This window comes from Salvelinus sp. IW2-2015, unplaced genomic scaffold, assembly GCF_002910315.2.
Source record: "Salvelinus sp. IW2-2015 unplaced genomic scaffold, ASM291031v2 Un_scaffold2058, whole genome shotgun sequence".
NCBI classification, from domain to species: domain Eukaryota; kingdom Metazoa; phylum Chordata; class Actinopteri; order Salmoniformes; family Salmonidae; genus Salvelinus; species Salvelinus sp. IW2-2015.
The window spans coordinates 82,607-107,250 of NW_019943402.1; the positions used below are offsets into that span (position 1 = coordinate 82,607).

At 41.7% G+C, this 24,644-nt stretch overlaps 3 protein-coding genes across 3 annotated transcripts in view; all 3 read right to left on the bottom strand.

The window, feature by feature from the left end:
- The window catches only part of LOC112072840 (uncharacterized), a 31,275-nt gene extending 27,488 nt beyond the window's left edge, over positions 1-3,787 (bottom strand). The window contains exon 1 of the mRNA XM_070439948.1: positions 3,581-3,787. The gene's annotated coding sequence lies outside the window, so the exon portion shown is untranslated. The remainder of the gene's footprint in view (positions 1-3,580) is intronic.
- Positions 3,788-8,624: 4,837 nt separating this feature from the next.
- LOC112072842 (zinc finger protein 271) lies at positions 8,625-18,090 on the bottom strand. Its single transcript, XM_070439947.1, is given in 3 exon segments — positions 8,625-9,799; positions 9,849-10,997; positions 17,920-18,090. Coding segments are annotated over 2 exon segments (2,019 nt in total). The 5' UTR covers positions 10,905-10,997; positions 17,920-18,090; the 3' UTR covers positions 8,625-8,836.
- A 3,504-nt stretch (positions 18,091-21,594) lies between these two features.
- LOC112072839 (chemerin-like receptor 1) lies at positions 21,595-24,397 on the bottom strand. The gene is made up of 3 exons (XM_024140240.2): positions 24,311-24,397; positions 24,038-24,154; positions 21,595-22,938 (listed from the first exon to the last, which is right to left on the bottom strand). The coding sequence occupies exon 3, from the start codon at positions 22,923-22,925 to the stop codon at positions 21,783-21,785; it is 1,143 nt and encodes a 380-aa protein (XP_023996008.1). The 5' UTR covers positions 22,926-22,938; positions 24,038-24,154; positions 24,311-24,397; the 3' UTR covers positions 21,595-21,782.
- Between the last annotated feature and the right edge of the window lie 247 nt (positions 24,398-24,644).

The window sequence follows — 24,644 nt, forward strand, 5'->3', positions numbered from 1 at the left end:
GGTAAAAGAAAAATTACAAATGTATTAGTGTGATGTCAGGGAAAGTTGTACGCACTAGTTAACGTTTCCAAAAACTAACCAAACAAAAACATCATTACTTTTACGATGTGTTTGTACCGTCATGTGCATTAGTAGCACAATTTCTAATCTACTTACAAGTGTAAGTTAAAACGAATGCATGTTGGCTTCTTTATATTGATTTTAAGTTTTGGCTGACATTTCTAGTGGATGTACAATCATCGCAAATTGAATTATGGGGCGTTTTAGACCCCAGAGTGAACAGAATTGTACATTGGCAAACTCCATCACAAACGAGGGCTGAGGGGCTTACGTTGCCAACTTCCCTTGCTTGGCTAGTTGTTTGGACCGATGGCAAAGATGGCCGTATCGGTGCTCATCAGCCTTTGGACATAAATCTTACACAAGTTGGAAATCCCTAATTCAACAATGAGTGGTTTGGAAGGAATCAGTGGCTAACTGCAATCATTGCAAAGCAATCACTAGCCTGGTATTCAGGGGAGTGGGTGTGTGGTCCAAGTCCCGTTATAAGGGTCTCTTTTCCAAGCTTAAAGGGATAAACATTCAACATTGGCCATGCTGTCAATCCAGCATGACTTCTGCTGCCTTCAAAACAACAGGAAATGCAGAACTGGGAAATCTCAGACTTCAGCGAGTTCAAGACAACTGGGAACTCAAAAAAAAAAGAATGAGCTACGACTGGGAAAATACGTTTTGAACGGTCATCCAACTCGAAATGCAAGTCGGGTCTCTTTCTAGAGCTCCAATGTCATGATTCAACCTTCCCCCCCCCCCCCCCCCCCCGAGTTCCCAGTTGACTTGACGCACCATAAATCCAGAGAACGCCAGACTTCGATGACAAAATGTATTGTATGCTGCTGCATAAATTATGTAATATGCCTGGGAGATATGTATACTGTGGCTAAGAAAGTAATAGTAACAATTTGGTATATTCACCACTCTTAATTTCACCTACTGTTCAGACTTGGTAATGCACATGTAGCCTATAGCCTGTTTAGAGAAAAGTAATCATTGAATATTCTAAGAACTTTCATTGTCTGCTTATATACCCCCTTTATTTATCCTGCGATTCTGACTTGGTGTACAGGGAGAACACTAAGAACGGCCCATGTTCTGAATTCTCTCGCTGTACATTTCAAAAGTGCTGAACAAATAGTTGACTAGATCTGTCCTAGCTCGCTCATTAATGTCTTAAATCGCAATTACGGATTGCCTCTTATCCGCTCCTTGTCCCCTTAATCCATGGTTTGTACATCTCAGTTGTCAGTAGAAACCACATTTGGTTAAGCAAGTCAGCCATATTACCCATGTCTTTTAAAGGCTGAATGAACTGTATCGCTGATAGACAAGGCTCCGCTGATAGCCAGGTGTGTTCCTACCCCTCATAGCCTGGTTCCTCTCTAGGTTTTGGCCTTTCTAGGGAGTTTTTCCTAGCCACCGTGCTTCTACACCTGCATTGCTTGCTGTTTGGGGTTTTAGGCTGGGTTTCCGTACAGCACTTTGATATATTAGCTGATGTAAGAAGGGCTATATAAATACATTTGATTTGTAGCAGTGGTAAGGTGTTGGGACAGCTTTCTGTGCAATTAATGTATTGTTTAGTGTTGTAGTGGCTTTGCTGGCATGCATTGAAGAAAAAAAATGGTGTACCCCAACAAGATTTACATGCTAAATTCACCACTGCGTATAAGATGGAAATCCGCCGGTTGAACGGGCAAGACAAAAGATTTAAGTGCCTTTGAACAGGGTATGGTAGTAGGTGCCAGGCGCACCGGTAAGAGTGGGTCAAGAACTGCAACGCAGCTAGGGTTTTCACACTCAACACGCTCCCATGTATATCAATTATGGTCTACCACCCAAAGGACATCCAGCCAACTAGGAGTCAACATGGGCCTGCATGCCACTGGAACACTTGACACCTTGTTGAGTCCTTGCCCCGACGAATTGAGGCTGTTCTTAGGGCAAAGGGGCTGCAACTCAATATAAGGAAGGTGTTCCTAATCTTTTGTACACTCTGTGTATATTGTCAGTGTCACCCAAGCACTGATGGTGCATTTCCAATGAGGATTTACCCCAGTGTTTTACCCAAAAGGCTCAGACTTGTTTCCATCTACGCAGGTTGGCACCCGTGCCTCACTAGGCCACGGCTCCGACGGATCTGCTCTGACATGGAGCCAAGGTTAGGCCACTGGTACTTTTCAGCTGTCATTTACATAAATGGCTGTGAACACCTTCGATGGTTAACATCTTACAAAGCATCGGTCTTGATCATGCAGAGGTTGTTAATTCCTCACGGTCAGTCCTAGTTATGGAAACAATTTACCTAGTATAACATCAGGGTGTATACACCTAGTATAACATCAAGGTGTAGACAACTAGTTTAACACTGGTAACAGCAGAAAAGCAGCCTGAAAGTATCTGCAATAATTATCAAGTGACTTAAGCTGCATACTCAGAAACACAATTTTATAATGGCAGGGGTGTTTGATTTCCTTACATTAGCATCATTACATCAATAATGCCATACTTATATTACATTTACATTTAAGTCATTTAGCAGACGCTCTTATCCAGAGCGACTTACAAATTGTTAGTAACTAGGCCTATCCTGTGTGGTGACAACAAAACGATGTTTCAGCTTTCCACATGCAGAAATACAATAGAATTCGGCTAGAATCAGTTGAGATTGTTTACTGCCAAAAATAAATGGAATTTACTACAATAATCCACGTGTAGCAGTATTTCCATCACAACTACCTACATGGGTTGCACAGTTCAACATGTACCCATGCCTATCTTTACCTCCCAAACATTGAGGAAAAGTGAAACTAGATCTAAGTAAATTGATTTAGCTATTCTCTGGCTAACAATACACAGAATTAGGAATTGAGTGCCGGTTAACGTTAACTATGCATGATATCATGCATTTAATTACCTGGCTAGTTACAGATCACGTCAATGTGCCATCCAGGGGTGTATTCATTACGTCTTGCAACGGAAACAGTTTACCGTTTAAAAACCAAACGGAACGAAACGGCCCAACTGAAGTTGAAAAATGTTGAGTTGGAGTGAACGGTTTCAAACATTTTGCAACAGAAACTTCGTAATTAATATACCCCTGGTAGGTTTGTATTGAATTGCTAATATACTTTTACTAGCAACTACAATAACGTTAGACCGTACCCACTGCCACTGGGCACACACCAGTTAAATCAACGTTTTTTTCCACGTAATTTCATGGAAATTACGTTCAGCCAACGTGGAATGTACGCTGAATTGACGTATGGTCTGTGCCRAGTGGTTAGGGGTGAAGCCCCAGCCAGGTCGTCAGAAAGCAGAGAATGTCTGAAGAAGCATGCATTTAACTAACCACTCAATAAACAAAATAACTCGAAATGTTGGCATCCCTTGCAATGCTTAAAATGTGCTTGTGTTCGCTTGGCAATTGTCATCTACTGCCTCCGGGCAGGCTAGCTAACTAGCTACCACCATACAAACTACAATGGTTCTAATTTAGAACTCAATTCAGAACCGCACTCACCAGGCAATGCAGTTTTGCTTGCCGCCGTCCGGACTCCTGTTGTTGTCCACGGTCCCACGATGCTTTAGGTAATTACCTAGCTAGACATTTCCGTGAACACAACAACCATATTGATAATTTTGTCGTTTTTCAGAAATGTATTTTTTTCTTGTTTTTCTCTTTATCGAATCACACAATGTGCCCGAACCCCGGGAACATTTATGACTCTATGCTATTAGAACCAATGAAAAGGAAAGAGAACCTTGTAAGTACCCGCCCTACACGTTCTATGGCTGCGCAGTACGGCTTCTGCGCACATCCTGCCGCGTGCATCAAGGCTTCTGTGTGATCGCTATGCGTGCGGGACGACCGCTGCTACTGCGGAGTGCCATGATTCCGTTCACTCAAAAGCAGGCAGTGCAGGCGACCACTCTGATGTCCTGTGTTGCTCTGCTCACTTGTGTTGTTATGAACCAATGTGTAATGTGGAAACCCACCTCAATTTCAGAGCAGCCCTTTAGGTTGGTCTACATAGCAGAACAACATCAGCAGTCTGCCTGCTTTAGGTCTGCCCTGGATTGTTTCTGCCTAGTGGCCACCATCTTGGTTGCAAGAATCAAGAAGGACTGGAGGACAAAATGGTGGCTATTTTTTCATGGGCTCCAGCAACTGCACCACTTTACATCATACCAGTGAAGTAAAATACCACAATGACGTGCCATGTCCTGGTAAGGACAGTATTTCAAGCCTATATTTGAATTTGTACAAACAATAATGGGAAACCACTCGTGTCTTCTATGACCAAGTCTGGGCCCCATGTAAGTGCCTTACTATAGACCAGTTACTGCTATTCACTGTCTTTTGGGATATGTTTATTCCAAAACCAACTGCAAAGCCACGATATTTAACCAAGCAATAGGTTGGAATGGTGCCATTGATAAGAAAAAAAAGTCTACATTAAAGGTTGAGAACATCATGGGTTGTCAAGGACCTGTACACACCACTCTTTAACCAACAACTAAGCTACCACCTAATGTAAAGCATTCTTCTGTCAAATCAATCCAGTTAAGAACTATGTCTATTGGGTTTGGTAAATAAAACTAGACTCCTTAAGATACAAATTGAGGGCCAATATGGCATAAACAATAGGAATTGTGTAATACTATATGTAACTCCAATGAAACTTGATAGCCAGTGGTATGACCTGAGATAGTTTGGACTGAATGGTTCTGCAAACCAATATGCCATTTACGGGTGATTTAAGAAGAAACAAATCCAGTCAATCTATCCTTAGAAGCTGGTTTGACAAGGCCACAAATTGGACATATTCATGAACAAGGCGGGATCTGTAAGAGGTTCAATGACGAATGTGTCTTTTGGACAAATAACACGAGGCAGGTAAGATGGGAGGAGCTGATGTCGTGGTCAATACAAGTAACAAATGAACTTTTCACAGAATGCACAGTGCATCACGTCACCAGTAGGTGGCCATCGTGCTGCAGAACTGCTATCCACATTTGTTTTTTGCTCTAACCCTGAGGTCAGCATGTCCCTTGGCTGTGGACATCATGAGGAACAATGACCCAAATAAATGTAACATCAGTAAAAAACAATTTTAAAAAGAGACAGGCCTGCAAGCAAACTGTCACCATCATATGGATGAAACAGCTTGATTGAATTTGGGTACAGTAAGTTAAAGTGGGTGCGTCCATGATGATCAGCGTAGCTTCTTGTAATTAAGTGTGCTTTTGACTGATCATGTGGAGAAAACCCAAGGCATTCTTGACTCATTACCGATTGGTTATCGGTGTAAAGACAGGTCTCAAAGTTCGTACAAGCTAACCAATGATTGTAGAGAAGTAAATAAGGTTACTCAAGCCTTGAGATCCGTACCCTTAAAACAAATTTCTCTGTAAGTCTCCCATTGGCGTTAATGAATGATTTATATGAAAGTCTAATTTGTAGATTTAGGGTGTGTGTGAAAGCTGAAACTCCTCAGCCTGAACTGTCCCCACTTGCGCCAGCGAATAGCTAGCTTTTTGCATGGCACCAACTGGTAAGACACTTCAGGAGGGCGGTCACGTGTGCTAGCACGGTAGATATCCTGGGTTTGAGCCTCGTGTGAGCCAAATCAGGCGAAAGTGGTACTCGCTAAGCAAGCAGCGTGATATCCTTTACAATGGTTCCGTGACCCAGATCTATAGTTGCACTGGGGTCACTATTGAGTAAGTTTGATGGGTGAGCGTAGCACTTGGGCATGTGTGAAAATTACTCCTCAGCCTGAAGTGTCCCCACTTCTGCCTGCAAATAGCTCGTTTTTTGCATGGCGCCAACTGGTAAGACACTTCAGGAGGGCTGGTACGTGTGCTAGTAAGGCAAAGGTCTGAGCCTCAGTGCAAGCCTAATCAGGAGGAATTGGTACTCACTTAGCAAGCAGAATGACGTCCTTTACATGGACACTTATGTAGCCGATGTGGAATCACTAGCTAGTTGGTGGTGCACTAGTAGTCTTATCATGAAAGTGTTGAGGTTGTTGTTACCCTTGCTTTGCACAGGACATTGATTTTGTGGAGCAATAGGTAATGCTCCAGGACTGTATTTCATCCGGTATGTCAATGAGTCATGTGCGCGGACCTTCACGGCTGTGGAAACAATGGCCGTGTTCCTCTGCTCAGAATGGAATGGTTCCAAAAGTGCATACTCAGTCAACAGGGAACACAACCAATAAATTGAGCTTGAATGCACTCACTTAAGCTGAGCACCCCCTGTTGACTGAGTATGCACTTTTGGAACCACTCCATTTGGTGTAAAGTGTTAACTCCACCCATCCAGCGAGCTAAATCATGCGCAAAATTGTCCCAATCCCAAATCGACCCCTAGACCCTACGCACTTGTGGGGATTTGACAGGTGTAAGCAATATGGCAATAGCTCCACTTGCTCACCGATGAGCTAGGTGGAAGTTTCACAATGTTGCCAACATCAGTCAAATCCCCAAAAGTGCATAGGAGGTAGGGTCTGGGGTCGATTTTGAATTGGACCATTGGATACAATCCGATCCTCTACCTTTCTCACCGAAGTGTGCACTTGCTCATCCTCCCTCAAGGCATTGGATTAGTGTTAGCATTAGTTTCCATTGTATAGACGGCAGTGCCCACTTCCGGGAGAAGGGTCAGGAATCGGGAAGCAGCCCTAGGGAGACCGGCCAGGTGAAGGACAGGCACAATCGGAGTGACCAGTGCAAAGGACAGTGACGCTTGTCATAACCTTGTCCCCAGGCTAATGCGCACAGTGCATCTAAGCCTGGGATATGAACGATTCAAAGTTGGCCTTAGTGGGAGTGACCATAACATTCTAGAATAGTGACTTGAGTAAAGTATTTGTCATCATTTAATTTGAGCGAATCACACGACTGCGGGGTTATGGGGAAGTGTTTGTGGGAGATGATCGTTTGGTAGATTAAGCAGATTGAACCAATGCCTATGCACTGGGAGTTTCTCCTGGTCTTTCTCTATTGGCTAACAAAGGCCAAGTTTGACTTGTCGACCCACCAGACTCTCTGAGCATTTGGGCAGAAGTTTCTGGGAACAAGATCACGTTTGTCATAGAGGCAATTTTCATTTCCCCCCAAAGACACCTCTGTCCTGGCTACATGATTCTGAACAAGTCTGATCTACTGAATTTCTTGTGTTCAACACTTGGGACACAGATTCATTTAAAAGTCTGAACCCGCCATGTTTCTTTAGAGTCGAGAAACTACATCCTATCTTACATATAATTGATATAAACTATCATCCTATGGATCCCAGACATGGTGCTTCTATAACTTGTGTAGGAGGAATATTTCAGTGTAGGCAACACAAAGTACTGGCAGAAAAAGATCTAGCCTACCACGAGTTGGAAAGTCAGAAAACTGACATTTCCACCTTATCACATTCATCATTAGTTGAAAACCATGACTGGATGGGTCATTTAAAATAGGTCAAGCATTTGATTTTTAGGAAAATATAAATTTCTTTCAACTTTAATGGCACAAAATTAACATAAAAATCAGGGCCAATGCATGTGTTCTCGTTTGGTAGGCAATAAAGGAAGCAACAGTACCATTTGAAAAGGCTAATTTACATCACAATGATACGTGTGGCTTGCATTGGAATCACTGGACTTTGTCGTGCCTTATGGAAAAACATGCTGATCATGTTAACAGATCAGTGGCCACCCGGAGGACTGGCAGCAGAAATCATCTAGAGCAGTGGTTCCCAATCTTTTTCGGTTACTGTACCACCAACTGAATTTTTCTCTGCCCAGACAACCCCTGAAGTACCCCCTCATGTGCATTTTACCAGTAGACCTATGGTCTCATGAGTCTTCTCAAGTTGCCCCTGTGGATAGGCTAAGTACCCCTCGTTGGGAACCACTGATCTAGATAACAGAACCATTAAGTGAATTGAGAGACAAGACCACAATATAGTGAAAAGATGATACATGAGAAAGCCTTTCAAAATTATACAAACATTCCTGGTCTGGTAGTTTGGGAACATCTCACCTTGACAGGTTTTTTTGATCTTGAGAAAGACACCATGGTTGTAAAGACTTGGCAATTGCAAATAAATAATATCTTAAATTGTTTTAAAGCAAAATCCCAATGAAACTGCACTTGCAAAAAAACTTTTCTAATTACTTTACAAAATGGACAGTCATTGTTACCTCAGACCATCTTAACGCTTTGCATGGGTCCAAATCTATCTGCAAAAACGTTATTGCCACTTGGTCTTTAGCAAATTGTGCTCGACTACTAGCTTCAATAATGCTCTCAGAGGATATTAAAGGCATTATTCCCACACCATGGCCTTTCTAGGGGTAATGTCAAAGGTTTAACTAGAAGTAACCAAAACAATCTATAACATTGATACAAAACGGACCTCAAATTCACATGATCGTAGAAAATACATTAAAAAATCTCAGTAATTCCCAGTCACCATCTCGATCTATGCAGTGCTACATCAGTCATCCTACTCCGGTTAAGAATGAATGGCCCACCCACGACAAGAACCATACTGGTTGTAGTTCCTCAATTCATAGTAAAAAATTAAAAAAAACACTTGTTAACTGCTCCATCATAAAAGAAAGAATCCTAACTTGAGACATGTGCACGTAACTCGGACTTCCGTAAATCATGAATTGAGGTCTGCATAACAGTGCAACAATTTGTGGTATGTGCATCGATCTCAAGTTAGGGTTCGAACCCCAGGATATAAATACCATGCATATAGTTTCCATTATCCAAGGTTATCGGACCCATGAGAACTCTGGTGCTTCAGAAACTTCTGCAAGGAGGAAAAAGTCTCTGTACACTCAGTGCATTCATACAGCACCTCTGCTGGACCAATTTTTTCACCATTCCCACCCTTGACATCATCAATGTCCCCATGACCCACTAAATCCTTTGCATTGTCTTGGTCAGAGTCCAGGTCTGGATTGGAGTCAGCAGTGGGAGATGCCCGTCCTTCCATGTCTGTTTCCCCGCTTGACTGACTTGGGTGAATCTCAAGATGGCGCCCTAGAGCAGACGAACTCCGGAAGCGACTTGGGCAGCGAGGGCACTTAACCATTTCACTACCCGGTTCCCTTTTGTGGTACCGCAAATGCCGTTGGTACACACACAGCAGCCCAAACTTTTTCCCACATTGGTCACACTTGTAGTTCCTCCGTGCCTTAGGAGCAGCGGACACTTCTCCAGTAGATGTGGTTTGTTGATCGTCACTGTCCAATTCTGCTACAACACTGTCTAAAGACTTCTTGGGTTTTCCTTCAGATGACGCATTCTGTTCCAACACATCAGAATTCAATTGGGAACCACCATCTGGTTTAGAATGCAATGCCAAGTACTTAAGACTTGGCTTCTTCTCTAATTCAGGTTTGTGATACATGGCTATATGCCTCCGGACATCACAGCGTTGTGGAAAATGTTTCCCACAGAGAACACAAGTGTGAAGAGTCCCCTTGTGGGATCTATTGTGCCGAGAAAGACTACTAGAGTGACTGAATACACGGTGGCAGTGCTTGCATGGATGTAATTTTGTCCCAGAGCCTTTTTTATAAAGTGGGGGCCTTCCTCCCTTCCTTGCAGGTGCTTTTGTTACGATGCACTCAATGCCAGTATACCTTCGCCGCCTTTTTACAACTCTTTGTGACTCTGAATCCTTATTTAACTTGTCAATTTCTTCCTGTGTTTGATCTGTCTCTTATACACATCTAGATGTGTATAAGAGACAGGTACTGTTTAGTAACATCGGTAGGGGTGCTGTCGCTGTACTCGATGGTATGTGATAGCTCATCTTTCTGAGACTGTTGCTCCTGTCTCTTATACACATCTAGATGTGTATAAGAGACAGCATAAGAGGTTGCGTCACTGCTGTACTGTTTGGTCACATCGGTAGTAGGGGTGCTGCTGCTGTACTGTTTAGTAACATCGGTAGGGGTGCTGTCGCTGTACTCGATGGTATGTGATAGCTCATCTTTCTGAGACTGTTGCTCGATTTTGGATGAAGAGTTGACAGATAATGGTTTGTCTTTGGAATGACTGAGTAAGTGGCTCTGCAAGTCGGAGAGCCAGAAAAAACACAGATTACACTTCTTACAGGGATATGTTTTCTGTATTATGTTTTCTTGACCATTGTCAGACTTCCCCATTTGTTTGAGCCCCAGCGATCCATGCTGCTCTTTTTGATGAGCATACAGGGTCTCTTGTTTCAGAAAGCGTTTTCCACACTGACCACAGCAGTAAAATATTTCATGGGCATGTTCTTGGAGATGTTCCCTTAGCCTCTCTTTATCTGTGAAGATCTTGCAACACAAGGTGCACTTATAACCTTGCTCTAAATTACGATACTGTTGATGTTGTTGTAAACTCAGCTGGTTGTTAAACAATTTTCCACATGTTTCGCATCGGTACTGTTTTAGAGGAGAGACACTGCGGCACTCGGAGTGAGACACTGTGTTGACACGTAGATCAGTTTTTGCTGGCTTAGTTTTGAGTACAATGGTCTTTGAATTCTGATAAGGTGAAGGAGTTGAAGATGGCTGTTTGACAGAAGAAGGGTTGTTTGATGGTCCAGATCTGTCAACCACTATGAAAGTTCCATTTTCATGGAGAGCATARTCACGGGGAACTTGAAACCCATTGGGTAAACTGTCAAGGGAAAATYAATCTGTTCGTTCATGAGTTCTGAGTCGTTCATGAACAGTAATGTGTTTAACCAAGTCAAGGTAGCGCCTGAATCCATCCCCACATTCTGTGCAGATGAAGGCATCAACATCTGGTTCAGCGGAGCTTACGTAATCCATTAGGGTGTGTTCAATGATCAAAGTTAAACATGGTTAGTTCCATTCTTCATGAGCACCTTGTTTTGTAGAACTCTTCCTTTGTCTGGTCAACAACTGTGAAAGAGAGAAAAAATAAGTTACTACTTTACCAAACATATGGCGCAGGTGCTGGTCCTGACTAACTATAACAGTTTAATTACAACACCATGAGTTGGAACAAAAATTATTGGATGCTACAAATTGCCAAGCCTCTCCTGCGCTGCCACGCCTCTCCTACATTAGCTTTCAATTCTGTTAGAAGGCCTGACACTTTTTGAAACAAAGGAATTCAGTCTCATTCAAATTAGATGGAGACAATTGACACACCTGTATTGTCCAGATACTAGCTCCTCCTATTATCAAAATGGCCTAAAAAAAGAGCAGCCAAACAGTTACCTTGATCGAAACCTTAGTTTGCTTCCAATACCCTCAGGTCAACCATTTTGAGAAGGTTTCACCACACCTAGTAAGGATTGATGAGTGATCAAGTTTGATGTGACAGTAACTATCTAACACATTTCAGAGATTGGTAGGAAATGGAAGTGCTAATGATTAAAATGATGCGTCAAACTGGGTTAAAAAGAAGCAAAACATGCAAGTCCACTTTTTGTAGTAAAAAAAGTTGTCGTTCAACGGGTTTCCCCACAGCAAAAGTGAATGGTATGCGCACCCTCAAAATCTTCAAGGCATTTAGACTAGAGGTTGACGGATTAATCGGAATGGCCGATTAATTAGGGCCGATTTCAAGTTTTCATAACAATTAGAAATCTGTATTTTTGGACACCGATTTGGCCGATTTTTGTTTTTTTTACACCTTTATTTATCCTTTATTTAACTAGGCAAGTCAGTTAAGAACACATTCTTATTTTCAATGACGGCCTAGGAACGGTGGGTTAACTGCCTTGTTCAGGGGCAGAATTACAGATTTTTACATTGTCAGCTCGGGGATTCAATCTTGCAACCTTACAGTTAACTAGTCCAACGCTCTAACCACCTGATTACATTGCACTCCACAAGGAGACTGCCTATTAGCGAATGCATTAAGAAGCCAAGTTAAGTTGCTAGCTAGCATTAAACGATTCTTATAAAAAACAATTAATCATAATCACTAGTTAACTACACATGGTTGATGACATTACTAGTTTATCTAGCGTGTCCTGCCTTGCATATAATCGATGCGGTGCGTATTCGCGAAAAAGGACTGTCTTGCTCCAATGTGTACCTAACCATAAACATCAATGCCTTTCTTAAAATCAATACACATAAGTATATATTTTTAAACCTGCATATTTTGCTAAAAGAAATCCAGGTTAGCAGGCAATATTAACCAGGTGAAATGTCACTTCTCTTGCGTTCATTGCACGCAGAGTCAGTGTATATGCAACAGTTTGGGCCGCCTAATTTGCCAGAATTGTACGTAATTATGACATAACATTGATGGTTGTGCAATGTAACAGGAATATTTAGACTTATGGATGCCACCCGTTAGATAAAATACGTAACGGTTCCGTATTTCACTGAAAGAATAAACGTCTTGTTTTCGAGATGATAGTTTCTGGATTTTACCATATTAATGACCTAAGGCTCGTATTTCTGTGTGTTATGTTATAATTAAGTCTATGATTTGATAGAGCAGTCTGAGCGATGGTAGGCACCAGCAGGCTCATAAGCATTCATTCAAACAGCACTTTGTGCGTTTTGCCAGCAGCTCGTCGCTGTGCTTCAAGCATTAAGCTGTTTATGACTTCAAGCCTATCAACTCCCGAGATTAGGCTGGTGTAACCGATGTGAAATGGCTAGCTAGTTAGCGGGGTGCGCGCTAATAGCGTTTCAAACGTCACTCGCTCTGAGACTTGGAGTGGTTGTTCCCCTTGCTCTGCAAGGGCCGCGGCTTTTGTGGAGCGATGGGTAACGCTGCTTCGAGGGTGGCTGTTGTCGTTGTGTTTCTGGTTCGAGCCCAGGTAAGGGCGAGGAGAGGGACAGAAGCTATACTGTTACACTGGCAATACTAAAGTGCCTATAAGAACATCCATTAGTCAAAGGTATATGAAATACAAATCGTATAGAGAGAAATAGTCCTATAATTCCTATAATAACTACAACCTAAAACTTCTTGCCTGGGAATATTGAAGACTCCTGTTAAAAGGAACCACCAGGTTTCATATGTTCTCATGTTCTGAGCAAGGAACTTAAACGTTAGCATTTTTACATGGCACATCTTGCACTTTTACTTTCTTCTCCAACACTTTGTTTTTGCATTATTTAAACCAAATTGAACATGTTTCATTTTATTTGAGGCTAAATTGATTGTATTGATGTATTATATTAAGTTAAAATAAGTGTTCATTCAGTATTGTTGTAATTGTCATTATTACGAAAAAAAAAATATTTTATTAAATCAAATCGGCCGATTAATCGGTATCGGCTTTTTTTGGTCCTCCAATAATCGGTATCGGCGTTGAAAAATCATAATCGGTCGACCTCTAATTTAGACTTGTGCTTTACAGCGCCTTCAAGGTGGCTTTACACAGTGAGGTAAACGGGACACTTATGGCATACACAGAGTAAAGAAATTCAGCAGGTCCATGACAACATTTGTGTCCCTTGAGTGTGGCAAATGCACGCATCCATGTTGGCTGCATGTCACGTTACTTCTATCGTTCACGTCGGGATATTTCCATAGACTTTCTCTCACACTACATAGCTAGCAGCTTGGTGGCTGGCTGTTTTTTACAAAAAAAAATTGTTACATTGTTAAAGTTCCACAAATGACCTAGCTAGACTTTTAGAGTGGAGTGCAGCAACATGCAGTTTCCAGACATTAGGCTACGTTAAAATTGTTGGGCTTCATTGCATATGAGTACAATCATTTAACATCAACCTTAGCTTAGTACCCGCTCTACGAATAATGAAGATCATATTTTTACAGATGGAAGATGTTAGCAATGACAGATTACCAATGCATATACAGTAGCTACTCTGAGGAAAATGCAGCTTCCCATAGGCCTATGTGCATCTTAGAGACATATCCAAATTAGCTAGCCAACTAAATTTTGTAAAAATCACTTGACAAAGGTGAGGAGAACCATGGAGTACATTTACATGCACACTAATAATTAGGGCTGACACGATAACACTATCGCAATATTTCTCCCACGGCAAAAATGAAAACACGAAGCAGACCAAAATCTTTGGTCGTTTAAAAACATGATGTAAGTGAAATACAATGCGATATAGCTTGGAAAATAAATACATCTAACTCAACGACAACATAATCATGCTTGTTTGCAACATTAGGGCTGTCTTCCTAAAGAAATTAAATCTGCTTCGTGTTTGTTTCCTTGCCATGATACTAATGAGTATTGCGAAAATGGTATCGTCCCGAACCTACTAATAACAATATTAAACTGATTATGGCAATACTCTGAATTTTGCATTAGTGATGTAAACACTTTACTCTGATTATCTAAAATCAGTGTAAGATCCTAAGCAAAGTAAGCATAAAACGTTAAAACACACAGTTCTTCATAGAATTACTTTTTTGCATTTTATTATTTGTCCTGAAGAAGGAGCTCTTTACATAGGCTTATAGTGATGCCTTGCTTTGGCGAATTACAGAAAGACAAGAATATCACACAACACAACTAAACCAGTCAGAGAGGACAGTGAACTACTGTGAACAAACTGTTACTGCATCTACGGTTGAGTGCTGAATAGATAGAAGCTTGCTAGCTCAGTAAAGTGCCAAAATGCACACCGGCAATATACTGTTACGTGAAGTGCCATGGAAGGGTGTTGGGTGTCGTGACAAACAATGGATGTAAAGCAAGTGCCGTTCTGAGAACGTTAAACTCAGTGGTAACCTTACAGCACTTTAGTTAAGCCCATGAAAATATGTCTGTTACACCTTGCATTTGGAAAGTATTAAGCCCCCTTGACTTTTTCCACATTTTGTTAAGTTACAGCCTTATTCTAAAATGTCTTACATAATTTTTTCCCACTCAATACCGCCTAAATACAAAGCAAAAACAAATTTAGAAATGTTTGCAAATGTATTAAAAAACTGAAATATCACATTTACATAAGTATTCAGACCCCTTACTCAGTACTTTGTTGAATCACCTTTGGCTGCGTTTACAGCCTAAAGTCTTCTTGGGTATGATGCCTCAAGCTTGGCACACCGGTATTTGGGGATTTTTGCCTCAAATCCTGACTAGTCTCCTGCCGCTGAAAAACATCCCCACAGACTGATGCTGCCACCATCATGCTTCACCATAGGGATGGTGCCAGGTTTCCTCCAGACGTGACACTTGGCATTCAGGGCAAAGAGTTCGATCTTGGTTTCATCAGACCAGAGAATCTTGTTTCTCATGGTCTGAGTCCTTTTAGGTGCCTTTTGGCAAACTCCAAGCGGGCTGTCATGTGCCTTTTACTGAGGAGTAGCTCCCGTCTGGCAACTCTACCACAAAGGCCTAATTGATGGAGTGCTGCAGAGATGGTTGTTCTTCTGGAAGGTTCTCCCATCTCCACAGAGGAACTCTGGAGCTCAGTCAGAGTGACCATCGGGTTCTTGGTCACCTCCCTGACCAAGGCCCTTCTCCCCCGATTGCTCAGTTTGTCCGGGCGGCCAGCTCTAGGAAGAGTCTTGGTGGTTCCAAAATTCTTCCATTTAAGAATGATGGAGGCCACTGTGTTCTTGGGGACGGTCAATTCTGCTGGGTACCCTTCTCCAGATCTGTGCCTCAACACAATCCTATCTCGGGGCTCTACATACAATTCCTTCAACCTCATGGCTTTGTTTTTGCTCTGACATGCACTGTCAACTGTGGGACCTTATATAGACGTGTGTGCCTTTCTAAATCATGTCCATGTCCAATTCAATTTACCACAGGTGGACTCCAATCAGGTTGTAGAAACGTCAAGGATGATCAATGGAAACAGGATGCACCTGAGCTCAATTTCGAGTCTCATAGCAAAGGGTCTGAATACTTGTGTAAATAAGGCTTTGTATATCTCTTTGGAATTTTTTATCAAATTTGCTAACATTTCTAAAAACCTGTTTTCACTGTCATTATGGGGTATTGTGTGTAGATTTGATTTTAATCAATTTAAGAACAAGGTCGTAACGTAACAAAATATGGAAAAAGGGAAGGGGTCTGAATACTTTCCGAATGCACTGTATTTCATCTTTGCAAAGGGTATTCCTCATGCTCTGTCATCCAAATGTTTTCATAGGCACAAACGATATAGCATGTTACAAAGTAGCGCTTCGTAGCTATGTTTTAATGTATGGGTTGTCACTTGTCAGGGACTGGTCCATATTCATATTTCGCCACCCCCATTTCCATGACGAGTGCTAGTCAGCTAAGTAGCTGTGTCAGAGTACTTGACACCATTCACTGAGGATTAGTGCTACCTGGTATCCTTGGGACATCCCTAAGCTAAACCCTACCCATAACCCTGATCTAACTCGAAACGTATCTGCTTATCTTAATTGGCGAATGGTCAAAATCGAAGTAAGCATTCACCAATTAAAACACCTGGTTTTCTGAGCAATCTTTCAATTTATTAGGACATGTAAACAGCTTAAAATCGGCGTTCCAGCTGTGTATTTGATCCGAATCAAATAGGCTTTGCAAAAATATCACTGTCACGGTGTTAGAACGTTTATTTTTATTAGCAATTTTCTGCATTTATTTGAGTCTCATCAGGTAGCCTGATTTCAGTGTCCATGTAAACAGGATGAGAAATGTATTGTTTTAAAACAAACTATTATATTAATCTGACTAGCCACAATAATCATATTGTGTGCATGTAACCGTGCTCATTTAAGTTTTTCCTTTCAAGTGACAACTACCAGAATTCAGTGTCTACAGCCCTACAATCGATGAAAACATAGCTAAACACCAAAACATAGAAAATGTTTCCAGTTGTCTTCCAACTGGCTAGCATGATGCAGCTCAGTCTTAAGAGGCACATTTTTTACCTGGAATCTCTGCAGTTTATCCTCCTTTCCCTAGAATAACAGCCAGCCCCCCCCCCCAAAAAGTGTCTTTCTGGTGCTCCTAAATGTTATGTGGTGCTTACATTAATGTTATTTCCTCACAATTTATGAAATCAGCTTTATGAGTACCTTTGTAGAGCTGTTTTTAACACAATCCCTACATAATTTCATTACATGTTTTATTCCAGCTAACGTTATAATAATAGAAATGTTGGCAGATGTATTGGTTATTGTGAACATTTCCATTCTAAAATCAGATAAAAAAATGCCATATCGGTTGGGTTCTATCAAATAGCTAATTTTACAGTTCATGAGGACTTTTATACAGTTAAGAAAAATAAGTAATTAAAACCGCTGCAGATGTTAGATTTTTAAAATATGTAGCTACCTAAATCAGCTAGCTAGCTATCCATACACAAAAATACACTAGAAGTGTCCATTTTGAATAAGTTGGCTAGCTAGCTAGCTAGCGTAACTACATTAACTGTATTATTATCTAAACGGGGTTAGCTAGCTAGCTACCTTCCACAACCCTGTATGCCCAACTATATTTTTGGATATATAAAATAATTTCACTAGATTACCATTATGACAGTCTGGCCAATGGCCATACCATTGTCAGTTAGCTATTCTCTGCATGTGTAGAGCCAGAGTTAAAGCATCGTGACAGCTGTCTTGATACCAACAAAATGTCGGGCTGCTGCTAGCCTCCAACTCTGCCAAAGCTATTTAGCTAGCTAGTTAGAGAGAAAAAAAAGTATGTATTTAAACGAAATGGGGACATGTGTGCGTGAAATGCCTTGTAAGGAGACAACCGGCGGACAGCAGCAAGATAGCTAGCTCAATTCTTCGCTTTTGTTTGCGCAACAATGATGCCACCGCGACTACTACGTTAGCTAGCGTAGATTGCGCGAGGCCTATCTGACCGTTCATAAAGCTAGCTAGCAAGGTTAGGTACCACTTGTATCGGATCGAACTCTGCAATGAACTTACCACATTTCTAAAGTCTGATTAGTATAGACTTTCTCTGCCCATTCGTTATATCGCTCCACTTATGTTACATTGTGTTGTATCCACCCGGTTCCCCGGTAGTTAGTCCCATTTTTTCTACATAGTAATTACAAGAATCAGGGGAGGACAAAGGGGCGGAGACCATCGGCCATTCTTCTTCTTCTTCTTCGGTATTATGGCTGTCCGCAAACACATATTATAGGTGAATGCCGCCACCTACTCTATTGGCTGTGTATCACCCTACTATTCTGTAGTATGAATTTATTACACTTTGGGAAAATTTGCCATACCAACTAACCCTGCACCCATTAAAACCTCACCACTACTCCACTACATTGGCCCTATCTGATCCTACATGTGGCCCAGCAGCCTGGGAGTAGAGGACATGATCGCTCAAAACATCTCTAACTCTTCTGCAGTAAAATCTCGTACACCCAAGTGCTTCTCAGCAGCTGCCACCAGAACATCTATACTCTGTAATTTACATTCCATTCTTGCAAAAATCAACCTTACTGAAGCACATGTTATTCCTATCACTATGTATTCGTCTCGGCCTTCTCACAGTGATCCATCTTCCTCTACTACTCTCTTCGCAGCCTCAGCATACAACACCTTCACTACTCTGATGCTGGCAATCTCAAACTGCCTTTCTCTCACCGGGCACCTCTGATCTCCAGCACCATTGGTACCTCTACAGTTTACACACACAACTTTTTCCACCGATACTACAGATTCCTTTGTCTCATGACCTCCTGCACACTTCGCACATCGAGGAATCTCCCTCCTACACAACGCTACCACATGATCATAAGTTGACACATAAAACACCGTAATGGATTTGGCACAAAAGCTAACATGGGATAACTGACACATCCTAACTCTGCATCAAAACTCAGTAGTACAGACAGTGTCTTCTTTGTTTCACCGCGTTCTCCACCGGTTCTGCGTAGCACCAAACGGATCTTCAACTTCAGTTGATCCACTTAATACTTAACGCCACTCCAGTTATCACTCCTTTTAACGGCGCCCTGTTCCAGAGAGGAAAACAAGTCACAGTTCTTGTCCCCAGTCGTGTGGTGCGGAGCGCACGCTCCCTCTGGACAGCAGGAACGCGAAAAATGTGCACGATTCCACTTCGAGTCACTTTAACCAACCGAACATTCCCCAACCTCTTTACCACCCAACCTGACACCACATATGGATCTGACAGAAGGCAAGGATCCATTCTCTCCAAAAATCTCACTCCACTGGGCCAGAATCTTCTTTGTCATAATCACGATGAGGATCAAACTCTGCGTTCTTCACCGCACCTGCCACCGCGGTTAATTCATCCTCACACTGATCACATTCAATTTCCTTCTGTAGCTCTTCCAAAAGTTCTGTGTGATCCACCTTTCCATGTTCATTCAAAACATGTTCCCCTTTTCTCCTTTTTTTCCTGTCCGCCATATTCTCCATCGATCTTCCAGATGGCTTGTGCATGCCCCCATTCCATATTTACTTACAATACACTATATATACAAAAGTCTGTGGACACCCCTTGAAATTAGTAGATTCGGCTATTTCAGCCACACCCGTTGCTGAAAGGTGTATTAAATCGAGCACACAGTCATGCAATCTCAAAAGACAAACATTGGCAGTAGAATGGCCTTACTGAAGAGCTCAGTGACTTTCAACATGGCACCGTTATAGGATACCACCTTTCCAACAAGTCAGTTTGTCAAATTTCTGCCCTGCTAGAACTGCCCCGGTCAACTGTAAGTGCTGTTATTGTGAAGTGGAAACGTCTAGGAGCAACAACGGCTTAGCCGCGAAGTAGTAGGCCACACAAGCTCACAGAACGGGGCTGCTGAGTGCTTGGCGGATGCCAGGAGAATGCTACCTGCCCAAATACATAGTGCCAACTGTAAAGTTTGGTGGTGGAGAAATAATGGTCTGGGACTGTTTTTCATGGTTCGGGCTAGGCCCCTTAGTTCCAATGAAGGGAAATCTTAACGCTACAGCATACAAAGACATTTTAGACGATTCTGTGCTTACAACTTTGTGGCAACAGTTTGGGGAAGGCCCTTTTCTGTTTCAGCATAACAATATCCCAGTGCACAAAGCGAGATCCATACAGAAATGGTTTGTCTAGATCGGTGTGGAAGAACAAAGACTGGCCTGCACAGAGCCCTGACCTCAGCCCCTTCGAACACTTTTGGGATGATTTGGAACGCAGACTGCAAGCCAGGCCTAATCCCCAACATCAGTGCCTGATTTTACTAATGCTCTTGTGGCTGAATGGAAGAAAGTCCCTGCAGCAATGTTTCAACATCTAGTGGAAAGCCTTCCCAGAAGAGTGGAGGCTGTTAAAACAGCAAAGGGGGAACCAACTCCATAATAATGCCCATGATTTTGGAATGAGATGTTTGACGAGCAGGTGTCCACATACACGACAAAAGTATGTTCCACTTTTCTACATTTTTTCTTACTTACTCCCACCTCATGACCACTCCATAAGCTATTATTTTACCAGTCTCAGTCTGGTAGACTCGTACACTGTGGCTGCGCTGACCATTATTCTTGTGATACATTGTGGCCAAAATATCAGTTATAGCCTTCACCCTACTGAAGCAGAAATATAGCTAGGTTGACTGAAGTTATAAAAACAGGCTACCTTGAAGGACACCATCATATTTTGCCTGTAGCAAGTTGAACTTCTACAAAATGTGAAAGGATTAAAGTGTTGATAAAGTCAAGTTATATTCAGTTAGATTACGTTGTTGATGTTGATGGTGGTGGTGATGATGATCATCATCATCATGAAAACATTTATTGTTCTAAAGCTGCAAATACATGAAGTTCAATTGGCAGAGAAATGGTTGAAAAACAAAAGTTTAAACCCAGTCGAAATGAGAGGGGGAATCAAATTGTTAATTGCTTCCTCCCTCATTGATCTAATAACATTGGACAGGTCAAAGCAATACAGTATGAATTGATATCCAATCTGTAGTTTAAAAAACATGACAGGGATAATCTTAAATAGATAGGGATGTATTTTTGACACGAGCCAAAGGTGATTTATTTTCAATATTACATTTCCATTTATTCTGTCTAATTGTGACAGAGCTTTGCTGCCACCATGTGGCAGAGATGGTTATGCCTTCTGGAGATTTCTGGAAAAAAGAAATGAATAAGTAGTCATCTATTCAAGCATTTAATAACATCATACAAACATAAAAAAGTATACAAATACAAACATCAAAGTATTAAGAAAAAACAACATTCCTTCAATAAAACAATACTCGTTTAAATCACAGATAATAGTCACTTTGTTAAATATTAGCCTCATTTTAACAAAAACAAGTATGTAAAAAAAGTGGCTTTGAATGAAAAGACAGACAATTTATATCTTCAGCTTGAACAATGACATGTGTGTTTCATACAAATTATTCTTATCTTATCCAGTATTCTCTATTAACAGTCTACCCCACTTTCAACATTCTCATTAGTAACTGTATTGCCCATACAAAAACAGTGCTGAAATGTGTTCACAGACCCCATCATTTTCTGAGTCACAAAAGGTTATTGAAATCAAACTTGTTGATTTGAATTCAGTCCTGGAGATGTACCTTGTTAAAACTGAGTACATGCTCAGCGTTCAAATTCTGAAATCCTGCCTTAAACTTTCCCTTAAACTAAGTATCGAGCTGTTTGAAAACATTATTGAATTACCTTGATGATAAGGTGCTTCTAATGTTTGTATTTTCTTTGCTTTGAAGGATGTCATTCATGTTATCGTAAAGCCAAAGTCAAATTTCCACATTGTGTGGTCAATAACGTTTTTCTCATTATAATATAAGACCCTATACCTCAGGATCAGAATAGGACTTCTCCTTGCTACGGCTTGTGAGTCCAGAGTTTGTGGAGGTGTGGTTGGACCTTGACACTTCCTCGGTGAAGGCACTTTCCAGAACCGTCAGAATGGACTTGCGCAGCTTATCCTTGAAGTCCTGGCCCATGAACACGTACAGCAGGGGGTTCAGACAGCTGTTGAGGAAGGCCAGGCTGGTGGCTATGGGGACCCCGATGGTGGTGACGTGGTCTAACGTGTAGCTGAACTTAGCGGCCGCGTTGTTCACCATCTCGATCAGGGCCATGATGTGGTAGGGGGCCCAGCACAGGAAGAAAGCTGTGATGACGGCGGCCATGATCTTGAATGGCCGCCCGGAGTGGCTGGCCAGGTTGCGGTTCCTCTTGAGCCGGTGGATGATGACGGCGTAGCAAGTGACGATGATGGCGAAGGGCACCACAAAGCCCAGCAGGAAGCGGGTGACGATCATGGCCTGATGGCGGAACACTCGCAGCTCTGCCACCTCCTTTGTGTTATAGTCATCGGAGAAAGCAAAGTTGTTGAAGCAGTTGATGATTTCTTCGTTCTTGTAGGACCCCCCGATGTCTCGGAAGACAAAGTAGGGGGAGCTGAGGACCAGGGCCCACAGCCAGACACCAAGACTGATACAGGATGCCTTGCGTATGTTCCGATGGTTCTGGGCCCAGACAGGGCGCACCACGGACACACACCTGTCCATGCTGATGACCACCAGGATGTAAACGCTGGCGAACATGTTGAAGAAGCTGATCGTGGAGTTGAGCTTGCACATGAACTTGCCGAAGGGCCAGTGAAAGTCCATGGCCGTGTAGGTCACGCTTAGAGGCAGGAACGCTGTGAAAAGGAAGTCGGCCACAGCCAGGTTGAGGAACCACACCGTGTTGACCGTCTTCTTCATCTTAAATCCCGTCACCCAGATGACAAGTCCATTTCCCAGAACCCCCAGCACAAAGGCCAGGCAGTAAACGATGAGGGACATGATGTTGAGGGACTTCCGGAGCTCTGCGTGCTCGTCAGGGTAGTCCTCATAGTCATCTGTCGAGTTGCCTGGCGATGAGTCGTTGTGAGACAGCTCTGTCCAGATCTCATACAAAGGAGTTGTGGTTAACGCCATCATTTTGTTTGAGAACCTGAGAGGGTAAAGAAAAAATTAGGTTTGGATAAATGACCTTCACCACTCTTCAGGCATGCTGCCTTACAATTGATTCCCCCCACTACTTGCTGTTCTTATTTACAACCCCTAGAGTTCACTGACACACTTTAAATGTGCCGAGAATGCATGAATTTAGCAAAAAAAATTATTGTGCAATAATGTGAAATTTTACTGTACATTCAAATATTGAGAGAATGTTGGAGGAGTTGATCTGAACAAAAATAGCTATTATGTGCAAAGCTGGTTGCCCAATCCCCATATATACCGGTAAGTGAGATATTTATTTCAGTGTAACCTGTCCGCCTTTGTAGTGCAATCCATCACAGAACGAAGTACTTGTAGAATGAATGCAAGTTGTGCAACACTGGGGATTCTGACAAGTATCCCAATGTGACAAAGCAGACAGACAGTCATAATTAAGGTATTTCTCCTTAACTTACCCTCACATGCCACAAAGGTAGAATTTTTTGGAAACCCCAAGATCATTATAAAAGTCAAGAATGTGCACTGTGGGGAGTAATTAAGGAGAACTATTTGTTCAGAGTTTCACAGTACAGTAGCCTATCTTCTATACTATGGAATAGAACTATGGAATGAGGAAGGAATGTTTTTCATATGGAATGAAAAATTAAATGTAATTCAGTTGATATTTCTCATCTAGTTGGATAATGCGTAATATGCCTATTAAATGCACTGTTTAAGTTACCTATTTATACTGTAAGAGTAATTTATTGATTTAGTATTGTTTATTCAAATTTGTTAGAAGGAATGATGGATTCAGTCAGTATTTTGTTTTATTACAGTTCATACCGTTATTATAGCATTTCTTCCCAATTATTTGTTATTAATAAGTTAATGTTACCCTCAACTGGTATATCATGGTCATAAGACAAGCTACACATACAAATTATATGAATGTAACTTTTGCTCGGGTAGGCTGTTTATTCGCAGTTTTTAAAAGGGATGGTACAGAATTTCTATTGTTCTATTCGTTCATCAACTATTGACGTAGAAGCCTACAAATACCAATGTAATCTGAATACTCCAATGAATGGTGAAAAATGTTATAGACATACCTTGAATAACGTGTATATTCCAATCAGAACAGGCGAACGGCTTGAAAGACTTGCTGTAGTCAGGAGCGCAGACTGTGTAGTATCTTGAAGTGTGACGTCAGTTCTTCATATGTTCAGCTGGAAGACAAAGTTGTAAGATCCACTTCACATTAAATGCTTTTCGAAGGAAAATATCGACATTCTGTGCAAGAAACACATAATTCAACACGTAACAAATATACATTTTTACACAATGTTTGTTGGCTAAGTGTTTGTGTGTAGAGCAACGCTTACCCACAATGACAAAATTCATTGAAATGTTGACACAGGCATCAAGCTATATAGGCAAACTACACAATTCTCCAAATTAGAATAATTATGAATCAATGGAATTGCAACTGAGCAGCAACAGTGGTGTCCACGCTTAAAAACGGTGGGTACAATGTTCTCATTATGGAGAAGGCTAGTGCTATACGACAGTCATCACCGCCACCACTTATATGACATTCATGATGACTCGTCGACGTTGACATGCGTTCACATGTCAACGCAATAGCGTTCACATGCTATTCGGAACCAGGAAACTGATTCGTTGAACACTACACGTGTATAACTACAACTATATAGC